At 38.6% G+C, this 12131-nt stretch overlaps 1 protein-coding gene across 1 annotated transcript in view; it reads left to right on the forward strand.

The window, feature by feature from the left end:
- PARP3 (poly(ADP-ribose) polymerase family member 3) overlaps positions 1-10654 on the forward strand; it is a 28331-nt gene extending 17677 nt beyond the window's left edge. Inside the window, exons 5-11 of the mRNA XM_015819996.1 lie at positions 2229-2364; positions 2727-2953; positions 4397-4564; positions 4765-4851; positions 6195-6372; positions 9901-10047; positions 10144-10654. Of these exons, the coding sequence (XP_015675482.1) occupies positions 2229-2364; positions 2727-2953; positions 4397-4564; positions 4765-4851; positions 6195-6372; positions 9901-10047; positions 10144-10313 (1113 nt within the window). The 3' untranslated portion in view covers positions 10314-10654. The remainder of the gene's footprint in view (positions 1-2228; positions 2365-2726; positions 2954-4396; positions 4565-4764; positions 4852-6194; positions 6373-9900; positions 10048-10143) is intronic.
- The last annotated feature ends 1477 nt before the right edge of the window (positions 10655-12131 follow it).

The following is a 12131-nucleotide window of genomic DNA, read 5'->3' on the forward strand; positions in this document are numbered from 1 at the left end:
TTTGTTGATAGCTCAAAATTGGAAGAGTAAAGTTTTACCTACAATGGAGGACTGGAGATTGAAGGTTTCACATCTTGCTGAAATGGCAAAAATTTCGGCTTATCTGAAGGATCACTCAAATGAACAATTTTTATCAATATGGAGAAGATGGATTGTTTATATTCAAAATAAACATAGAATGGTGGAATATAATTTAGGTTTTTAGATAAATTTTTTTTTTATATATATATTTCACCTACTTATGTAAAATAATATTTTGTGGAGTTAGGGATATTAATACTAGTTTACTTTTAGTTGAATAGTATCCTGGGATTAGGTTTGGGAAGTCCGGGGGTGGGGGGTGGGGGGTAGGGTTTTTACATTGTGATGTATTTGTGATGTGCTTTTTTTTTATGATGAAAATAATAAAAATTTATATTTGAAAAAAACAACAACAACTGTGTAGGTGCTATTGCAAAATGATCTCTGGTCTTCTTCCTGACAAAGTGCACAAGGACATCCCTTGGAACATTTCTTTATTTTGCAAAATGTGTATTAATTCTATAAACTTTATCAATCTCTGCTCAGTGTTAGCTGCCAGTTCAAAAAATTAGACAGAAACTTAACTATCTTTTATCTAATATAGAGGTTGTTCTAGAATTACTGTAAATCTTAAACATGTTCTTTTTCTCTCAAGTTCCAGTAATGTGAAGTTATCCAACTTTTCTCCATTTCTCTATTAATATCGCCTATCTTACTTTTCCCAAACTTCCACTTTGTCGGTAATATTACATTGAGAATTAATAGTACAGATGTAATTGTACTTAAAGAAATTCCAACTAGAATACTACGTAAAAGAAAAGAGGTTTTTTTTCCCTGACAAATCTAAACAGAAGAAAATGCCATTGAGATAGGATGAGTTGGGAGGGATGAGTTCCACTTTTAAGCAGGAGATTCAAAGTAAACTCTGTGCAGAAACCTTTTTTTTTACATTAGGAGAAAGATATCAAATAATTGAGCTGCAAAATTTGAGAGAAGAATTTATTTCAGCAGGATAGAAAAAAATGAGTCTTTTTGTATATAAAATATAAATATATATAAGATGCAAAATGCAGAGGAGGATTGGGTTTACTAGATTTGAAATTGCATTTCACTGCTTATTATTTGATCTGGATGAAAGAATGGCTATTTCTGAGAAACAAGAAACTTTTAGAGTTAGAAACTAGGAAATCTACTAGCTAGAAGATTTAGAGCTAGAAGATCACAACTTATGGTTTGGAATGCATGGCTAGTTATGGTATGATAAAGTTAAAATTAATGTGGCTATCAAAAACAATTTTATTGAATTAGTCATATTGAGAATATGGAATAGATAAACCCAGGTTGTGCCCAAAAGCACCTTTAGAAATGCTCAAGAAACATATTATAAAAAAAAACCAGCAGATAAGCAAATGATTGATATAGTGGGAACTGTTGGGAAACCATCAAGGGTAATTCAAACTTAGATCAAGAGAGAAATTAACAGCAGAAAGAGATAGTTGTCAATAGCTTTCCCATTTACTATTATCAGAAATATTTAAAATGGACAAAAAGACTGATGGCACGTAGCAAACTGAGACAGTATTTGAAGTACAATTGTGCATTGATAATGAACATCTAATTGATAAAATATATAAGCTTTTGTTCAAATTTGAAACAGGAAGATTTAAGAATGTATGATAAGGTTGGCTAAGAATTTGGTTATAATATATAGAAGGGTTAATGGAAAAATATGTGGTTAAAAGTATTGATGTTTGCATTGTGTTATGATCTGAAAGAGAATTTTTATAAAATGATGTATTGTTGGTATATGACAGCAGAGACATTATGTAGAATGTATAAAGCCACTTCAAATTCTTTTTTCTTCTTTACTTCATATTTGTTTGTATTTTCTTTTTAAAAAGTTTTAATTTATATATATATAAATTAATTATGTATGTATGTATGTATGTATATATGTATGTGTATATGTATAATGTTGATGGAGGAAAAGTAGTCATTTGATAACTTGAGGCAGGGTTGATGGAGTGAAAGAGAAACAATATGAGTTTGACCAATGCAATTTTAATGCATATTTACTCAGAAAAAAATACTGTCTTATTATTCTGAGGAAAGCATGTATTGTAGTGTGCATTTAAGATTAATGCTGCTCCATTAGAGGAACCGAATGACGTGAATTCAGACCCAAACTAATTCTTCTTGTCTTCAAGGTAGACGATGTGGATGGAATGAAGTCATTTAAACAAAAGATACTGCCTTGCGCTTTGGACAAGCAAACCCAGAATCTTATGACACTCATATTCAGCAATGACATGTTTAAAGAAGCCATGCAGACCATGAATATAGGTAAATGGTTCAGGGGGCACTTTTCTGGAGCATGAAAGAAAACATCGCTTTCTTTTATGTACAGTTAACAGAGAATTTTTTCAGAATGGTTTTATCTTGGTTGGTCTAGTTAGTATCAAGCCAAGTCAATTAAAGTTAGGAAGCCTGATGGTTAGAGTGTTCAGATTTGTCTCTTGGCTTTCTTCACAAATGATGATCAATTTATAAATCACTGGTAGTGCTCAGTGTGAAAACCTTAAAGGACACAGGTTTAAATTGCCGATAGTATTCCAATTCTGGTGGCTTTAGCCATTGACTTGTAAATATCCTGGAAGTGTTAGATTGATCAGTATGGAAATTTCTTATGTCTGTTTCCCTGCCAGATGTGAAGAAGATGCCATTGGGAAAGCTGAGTAAACAGCAGATTGCCAAGGGCTTTGAAGCTTTGGAAGCTATTGAAGAAGCTCTAAAGAAGCAACCACACTCCCAGAAGCAGCTGGAGGAACTTTCATCTCGCTTTTATACCATTATTCCCCACAACTTTGGTCGTAATCGCCCTCCATCCATCAATACACAAGAAGTTGTCCAAGCTAAGAAGGATATGCTCCTGGTAAGGAGTTCTCAGAAAGGATCAACCTTCACATTTTATGTTTTAAATCGTCATTACAGAAGATTTCTATCCAAATTTTATGTGTGTAAGCTGGGATACTAAATACTTTGATGACATGTCTTCAGTTTTGCGTTACCTTTATTAAGCTCTCCTGGAAGCCATTGGTTGGCTTGGGATGCCTAAGCAAGCTGACAAAATCAGAGAACAGAAGCGAGTAACAAATGTGCTTCTGTGTGGCCGTAAACATTATATCCTGGAATTATGCTTTAAAAAAAGAGGTGGGCAATCCATGGCCCATATTCAGTCTTTGAGTTCCTTTGTGATTGCCCTCATGTTCCTCTAAAATCATGCAGCTGAAATTCAACATAATACTGCAAATAAGGATAATATGATTTTCTGCCAATTTCTGATAATTTTCTAAAAAGTATACTATTTTACTATAATTAAAGTAATTCCCTAATAAGACACCTAATACCAACTAAAGCACTCCCAAACTGAGAAAACAAGGTGATGTTTTCTGACCTTGTCTTCTCCAAGGGCGACATCTCATTACCACCATGCTTCTGTAATTCTTAATTGTGAAACAAAATTTTTAAAAAAGTTGGCTCCTAGCCACAAAAGAGTTGTGCATTTTTTCTTTCAAAGATAAGAATTCAGTCATCCTATGAAATGCAGCTCTAGTATTTCACACCCTTCCATCTCATGCATCGTAGCCTCTTTGTGTTCATATTAGCCTTAAAATTTAAAAAAGAAATATAATAAGTTGAATAAGATGAGCCCTTCCTAGCAATTGTCCTTGGACATCTAGGTCAGTGGTAATAACATAGCTTGACATGCTTAATAATGGAAAAGAAAGCTACTGTTATCGGCTGAAGTTTGTAGACACGTAAAACAAAACAGCCTGAACAAAAAGGCCAACTGAGCTCTTGCACTTCTTAAATGATAAAACCACAGTTCATAGTCCCCAGCTGGATGCTTAATTAATGAAACATTTTGCCATGAGGGCATAGATTATATATCTATACTTCTATAGTATAAAATTAAGATAATAGATGGTTACAAAATTGGACTGGGACTAAGAAATCCAAGTTGAAGTCTACTCTGAGGCATAAAACCTCACTAGTTCTTAGCCCAACCTGCCTGACAGAGAGATTGTGCTGAGGAAAATTTGGAGGAAGGAGTGCTATATACTTGAGGAAACATGGGATGTAAATCTAGTAACTAAAACAACATGTTTGTTATTCTTCTTTTCAAGCCAGCAGATGCATACTAATTCAATTCGTTGCTAGTAGCATGTTCCTAAATGTGTTTATTCCAAATAATTGCCCTTTTAATTTCAGTGGGGCTGGCTGTTCTGGAAATGCCCAAATGTAAGATTATTGCTTCCACGTGCATCTCATCTGCATCCCAGTGTTGGTGCTGACTGGTTTACTTTATTGGTAGGTGCTAGCAGATATTGAACTGGCCCAGAGTCTACAAGTCCAGAAGAAGGAGGAGGAGGAAGAGGAAGAGAAGGAAATGGTGAAAGAAGTTCTGCACCCGCTGGACAAGGATTATGGGCTTTTGAAGTGTGAGCTCACCTTGGTGGGTCAATCATCTGAGGACTATAAGGTAAGATGGCCCTACAAGCTGCTTCTTATTTGCTTTAAATATTGAGGTACCACCAAGCAGCTGAGACTGGGCAATACAGGGTAAAGGATAACATATGGGATAGTCTCTTCCACAGCTAGAAATGTTGGTTAACTAATTCTCATCTCAGTTCTTTGATGATCACTTTCTTTCTTCACTTTTCTTCCTCTCAACCCTACTAGCTGATTGAAACCTATGTGAAGAAGACAGGTTCCACTTACCAAAAGCTTCGTATCATGAATATTTGGAAGGTGAACAGAGAGGGTGAGGTAAGGTCATAGAGGAATATCAACTTCCCTGGTCTGCCCTAGGGCTGAGATTGGTTTCTACTTAAGATCATGTTGGCTGAAGGGAGCAGGGCTATTCCGGCACATCTTAAAGGTTGGGGAAGATTGCCCATAGGAACATATAATCAGAACTGATGTCTTAAAATTCTTAGGCCATATTCCTTTGATTCTGGTAACTCTGATTCTCAGAGCATGTGCCAATTGAGTCAGAAATATTTTTGAGATATCAAAAGAATGTTTGAGATCAAAAGCCCTGCAGTCCATCTGACTGGACCTACCTCCCGAGATATGGGGGCAGGTAGATGATAAAACCACTTTCGATTGTGAGACATTAAGACTTTAAAGCAGGGCTTTTCAACCAGTGGTACGGGTACCACCTGTGGTACATTGGCACCTGGCAGGTGGTACGCGACCATCCTAGAAAAGTAGTAGCGGGGGAGGGGAATGAGCTGAACTGGTGGCAGCATCGCATAAGCCTGAGCGAGAGATGGCTGGAGCTGCAGGCTGTCAGGGCTCAGCGGAAGCGCCAGGATCAGTGCCGCTTTCCAGCTGATCGGCGCTTCTTCGGGGCTGTCAGGGCTCAGTGGAAGCGCCAGGATCAGCGCCAGGCTCCAGCTGGAGCTCAGTGCTGATCCTGGCGCTTCTGCTGAGCCCTGAAGAAGCGCCAATCAGCTGGAATGTTGCAGCATCTCCAGGGTCTTGTGATTTACACTCAGATGCTTGGCAACTGATTCATATTTATGACGGTCACAGTGTCCCAGGGTCATGTGAAGTGACCAAAACCTGCTGCAACCACCCAGCAGACGGGGGGAATAAAAACAAAACACCCCCCACCCCACCCCCGCTGCCAATCCTCAACAGAAATGCTCACAACAATGAAAACCTCGGACAGGAGGAAGAGCGCTGCAGGGCGCTGTCTTGCTTGGCTGTGGCTTGGGGGGCACTTTTTTCAGTGCCATTGTAACTTCGAAGAGTCACTAAGCGAACTGTTGTAAGTCGAGGACTACCTGTACTTTATCACTTTTTTCCTTTGGGGGGGGTCATCAAGTTTTTGACACCTTGCTATGGGACTGGTGGTACTCGGATGTTGCCATATCCTAAAAGTGGTACAATGGGTGAAAAGGTTGAAAAGCCCTGCTTTAAAGAACCATAGGTATCCATTGGCAGAATAGGGGATAACCAGTCAGAGGTGCAGATGAGTCCGTACTTCAACAACATGACACAGGAAAGCCGTGTTTGGCTTTCTACCTTTCCTTTATTCAAATATGACTTGAGGAGGAACAAAAAAGTTACTAGCTCAGTTCCCTGTTTCATTTCCTAAACAGAACCATCGTTTTAAGACTCATGATGACTTGGAAAATCGGCGTTTGCTCTGGCATGGGACTAACATAGCTGTTGTTGCTGCCATCCTGAAGAGTGGCTTGCGCATCATGCCTCATTCTGGTGGCCGTGTTGGCAAGGGAATTTACTTTGCTTCTGAAAACAGTAAATCAGCAGGTTATGGTGAGAGCACATTCATTATTATTCTACCATCTGCTGCTCTTCCATTCTCTCTCTCTCTTTCTCTCTCTCTCTCTCTCTCTCTCTCTCTCTCTCTCTCTCTCTCTCTCTCTCCGTATAGATGTACATATATATATATATACACTGTACAAACATATATACACATAAACATCATACACAGGGACTATAGAGGGAGTCTATAGAGGACTATAGAAGAAGGAGTCAAGCTATTTTCCAAAGCACCTGAAGGCAGGACAAGAAGCAATGGATGGAAAATAATCAAGGAGAGAAGCAACCTAGAACTAAAGAGAAACTTCCTGACAGTTGGAACAATTAACCAGTGGAACAACCTGCCTCCAGAAGCGGTGAATGCCCCAACACTGGAAGTTTTTAAGAAGAGACTGGACAGCCATTTGTCCGAAATGGTATAAGGTTTCCTGCCTGAGCAGGGGGTTGGACTCGATGACCTCCAAGGTTCCTTCCAACTTTATTATTATTATTATTATTATTATTATTATTATTATTATTATTATTATTATTATTATTATTATTATTATTATTATTATTATTATTATTATTTGAGAACCAGTTTGGTGTAGTGGTTAGGGCATCATGCTAGAAACCAGGGGATCATGAGTTCTAGTCTCACCTTAGGCACAAACCAGCTGTGCAATTGAGCTAGTCACTTTCTCTCATGTGGAATAATAATTTATCTCCTGATATTGCATCTGTGTTAAAATATCCTAAAAAGTTGTCACAGCTATGATAGCTGTTTTATCATTTTTTGTATGGGTGTGACCTTTGAGTCAGTATTGACTTTGAGCAACTGACTGGACAAATCCTTGCAGTTTTCCTGGCAAGTTTTCAGAAGTGGTTTGCCATTATCTCCTTATTAGGGCTGAGAGAGAGTGACTGGCCCAAAGTCATCCAGCTGGGTTCATGTCTAATTTTTATATTTAATAGTAATTTTATTAAAAAGGACATACAGTGACAAAAAACTATAATACAAATTAGAAAATAAAACATTAAAAGATAGAAAGTGCAGTAAAGAAAAAAATATTTGAAGAGAAGGATTAAAGGGGACATATAACATTCTTCCAGTACTGAAGGGGCTGTCACAGAAAAGAGGGGATTGACTTATTCTCCAAAGCACCAAAGGGCAGGATAAGAACTAATGGGCGAAAGCTTGTTAAAGAGAGATCCAACCTATAAATAAGAAGAAATTTTCTGATAGTGAGAACAATTAATAAATGGAATAACTTGCCTCCTTGGTTTGTGGGTGCTCCATCACTGGAGATTTTCAAAAATAGTCTAGACAACCATTTGATAGAGATAATAATAATAATAATAATAATAATAATGATAAAAGTTGGAAGGGACCTTGGAGGTCATCAAGTCCAACCCCCTGCTCAGGCAGGAAACCCTATACCATTTCGGACAAATGGCTGTCCAGTCTCTTCTTAAAAACTTCCAGTGTTGGAGCATTCACCGCTTCTGGAGGCAGGTTGTTCCACTGGTTAATTGTTGACAGTCCTTCAAAGAGGAATCAAGATCCAACGAAGAGAGGAACTAATCAAAGGTAGGCAACGAAGATGTCCTGCCTTCAGGTGCCTTGGAGATCTAGTAGTCCTAGTGGACCACTTAAATATGAGCCAGCAATGTGTTACAGCTGCCAAAAAAGCCAATATAGTCCTGGGTTGCATCAACAGAGGGATAGCATCAAGGGTCTGTTACACATTTTAATCAGTAGGGCTGTGCCAGCACTCTGGAATAATTCAAATATGATGCTTTACAGCATTTAGGAATATGAACATAGCCCCTTTCTGTACCTGTTTTCCCATATTGTGTAGCAACTGTAAAGAGTGATCATATGGTTCCTGGAGAAAATGTGCTGCTTTAAAAAGTTGAAGAAAGGAGTTATGTTCACAATCCCACCCACTTTAACAAGCCTCTTTTATCCAGGTCACTCTCTTGGTTTGTTAATTGTATATTCCTTTTAATTAGCTTCTTTTTCCATATCATTCTTGTAGCCTGTGATTTTTCAATCTCCTCTCAGATCAGCCTCAGGCTTCTCCAGTAAAACTTGTTCTTCTTCCATAACATCTTTTAAGCAGAGTCTATCTGTACAGGCAGACAGTCTTAAAATTAACTTCTGAGTCCAGTGTTAAAAAATATCCCTCAAAATCTAGAATGTTAAAATATTTAGCTCAATTCTGTATTAATACATGAAATTTAAGTATTCTTTAATTATAATCTTTAATTCCTTCAAATTCCCTCTAGTATCTAAACTTCAAAGTTCTATCCTATAATTATTTTTAGAAAAAGAATTCAAAACAAAAGCATTTTCCCATGGAGAGAATTCTTATAATTCCAAAATCTTATTTCAAATCCATCTGGATCCTAATTCCATTTGTAACTTTCCAAAATCAAAGTTCCAATCAACCTTTTGCTGTTTCTTTCAATAAAAGTTCTTAAACTTGTATTTAAATTTTCCTTTCACTAAGGATTGAAGGAAACTCACCCAGTGCTATAAAACCCATCAATCCAAAAGTTCCTAACAACTGAACCTATTAGTTAGCAACCAATTTCCAAAAGTTGTTAGAAAAGGAAGTACGTGAACCCAGTGTCCTTTCAAAGGCCCAACAGTGACTTGAGCAAGATGGCTATTCCCTCATCTCCCAGAGCTCTAAACCAGTGGTGGGATTCAGCCAGTTCGCACCAGTTTGGTAGATCTGGTAGCTAAATTTTGTTGAGTTCAGAGAACTGTTTGAACCTATGCTGCTTCTGGAAGTCCGTTTTAGGCCTCGGAGGCCTGGAGGAGGTCTCCCAGGCCTAGAAAGGCCCACGGGAAGTGCATTGATGTCACTTCCGGAAGTCTGTTCTAGGCCTCGGAGGCCTGGAGGAGGCCTCCGAGGCCTAGAACAGCCCACAGGAAGTGTGTTATGTCACTTCCGGACGTCCATTCTAGGCCTCGGAGGCCCAGGCCTGCATCCATGCAGAGAACTGGATGTTAAGGTATTTGAATCCCACCACTGCTCTAAACCCACCGGAGACTTGAAAGTATATCCTTCTAGGGCCATCTTTATGTGCTAATTGGAAAACTGCAGTATTTAATAAACAGGAAGCATGCAGGCCATGCAAGCCAGCTGTCCTGCGACCAGCATTTCAACCTCTTATTACTTATACTACATCCACTCCACTCTTTCCCAAGTGGGAAAAGTCAGGGTGAATAAGATGTCCTCCCTAGGAGGCAGTGAGTATGCATAGCATTTGAGGAGGTCAGGGGCTAAATGTGAAATGTCTCTGTAGAGCAAAGAAGTAGAATAACAAAGTAAAAATCTTAAACAGTATCTAACATGAATGAATGCACTGTATTTGGGGGATCTTTGGCTGCAGGAAAATTTGGTCATAACCCCAGAATGCAATGGAAACCTGAATTTCAGTAATGTATGAGACTTAAACCCAAGTGGTAGGAAGATCCCTTTTGGTATTTAATCAGATGAGCAACTGTCTTTCTTTTTCTCTCTGCAGTGGGCACTACCTCCAAACGGGAGGGAATCATGTTCCTGAACGAAGTGGCCCTGGGCAAGGTATGTTACATCACTCAAGACGACTGTTCATTGTGCAAGGCCCCAGCGGGTTACGATAGTGTCCAGGCTTGTGGCCATACCGAACCTGGTAAGTTTAAAGACTTGCAGTTTAATAACTTGCAGCCTGATTAGCTCTTGCTAATCCTCTCAATTTCCTAATTTGCATTTGCTTTCATGTCCCCAGACCCTGCATGTGATAAAGAGCTTATCCTGGATGGGAAAAAAGTGCTGATACCACAAGGAAAGCCCATTGTTATGACTAAGTACCAAAACAGCCACTTCAGCCAGAGTGAGTACTTGGTCTACCAGGAGAGTCAATGTTGCATCCGCTATCTGATTCAGCTCCATTTTTGAGGCTTTTCTTGGGCTGTTTTTTCTGCTAGATTCCACTCATTTGCTGGCCCTCATCTTTTCAGTGCTAAGTGCCTGTCTTCAGTACCTACCTTGAGTTGGTCAGCTATACTCCCCAGTTCTCCATCCAGAGTTCATTCAGTAATCATGGCTCCTAGTTCTGCAGAGTAGAGCGTAATGCAACTACCTTGTTTTGAATAGTATGCTGGCTTCCGTAACGCAGGACTTGATGATGCCCAGCAAAACAAAGATGAAATCATTGCCGGATTGCTGCTGTAAAGGGTATTGTGACAAGGGCTAATGACTTTTGGAAACTTTTTGGATTTGCATGGTCTGAAAATAAAAGAAACTATTAAATTGAATCAGTGTCACCCTTCTGTATTTTCTTCTACAGGGTCATGTTTAAATACTCTTGCTACTTACATTTCATTTGCTAAGATGATTTGGTAGAAATTAAGAACCAGGATGATGAAACAAACTGTTTGTGAAGAACAAGGTTGAGTTAAATCTTCACTGCTTCAGCATTATGCTACAGAGATATGCATTCTCCTGAACCAGATTTCCCTTTTCTCCTAGATAGTCCAACAGATTTTGCTTGATAATATTTTGTCTACATTGTAGATGCTCTGAGAAAAATGGCTTTACGCATTAGTACAGGTTTCATTCACTGTCTTCCCTTCATTTATAAGTTCAGAAATTGCTGCTGCAGATACTTAACAGCAAATATAAGAGTTACTGCTAGAGCAGTCAAGAAGGGAGAATAAAAGAAGTACCCACTGAAATTAAAAGTAGGCAGAAAAGGTGCAGGTTTTGGCACACTGGTATACTTTGGTATACTTAGATTTCAGCAAGGCATTTGACAAAGTAGATCACAACCTGCTTCTTGGTAAACTAGAAAAATGTGGGATAGATAGTATCACCACCAGATGGATTTGTAACTGGCTGACAAACCATATTCAATGATAGTCCTTAATGGTAGTACATCTACATGGAAGGAAGGAAGCAGTGGGGTAACACAAGATTCCATCTTAAGCCCAGTACTCTTCAATATCTTCATAAATGACTTAGATGATGGAATAGAAAGAGAACTCATCAAATTTACAATGACACTAAGCTGGCAGGAATAGCCAACACTCCAGAAAACAAGCTCAGGATCCAAAAGGATCTTAACATACTTGAACAATTGGCCCTTGAACATGAAATTTAATGTGGAGAAAAGCAAGGTTTTACATGTAGGCAGGAAAAACCAAAAGTACAAGTACAGATTAAGCGAAACGTGGCTCAAAAACAGTAACTGTGAGAGGGACCTTGGAGTTAGAGTGGATGATCATGTAAATATGAGCCAGCAGTGTACAGCAGCAACCAAAAAAGCTAATACAATCCTTGGTTGTATAAACAGAGGCATAGAATCAAAATCATGTGAAGTAGTACTGCTTTATAAAGCCTTAGTAAGACCACACCTGGGATACTGCATCCAGTTTTGATCACCACATTACAAAAAAAATGTTGAGACTTTGGGGAAAAAGTGCAAAGAAGAGCAACTAAGATGATTAAGGGCCTGGAGACAAAAACATGAAGAACAGTTGCAAGAATTGGGTATGGCCAGTCTAGAGAAAAAAAGGACTTGTGTGACATAATAGCAGTACTCCAGTATTTGAAGGGCTGCCACAAAGAAAAGGGTCAATTTATTTTCCAAAACAGCAAAAGGCAAGATAAGAAACAATAGATGTAAACTAATCAAGGAGAGAAGAAACCTGGAATTAAGGAGAAAATTCCTAACAGGACAATTAACCAGTGGAATAGCTTGCCTTCAGATGTTGT

This window comes from Protobothrops mucrosquamatus, unplaced genomic scaffold, assembly GCF_001527695.2.
Source record: "Protobothrops mucrosquamatus isolate PMUCROS unplaced genomic scaffold, P.Mucros_1.0 scaffold_152, whole genome shotgun sequence".
NCBI classification, from domain to species: Eukaryota; Metazoa; Chordata; class Lepidosauria; order Squamata; family Viperidae; genus Protobothrops; species Protobothrops mucrosquamatus.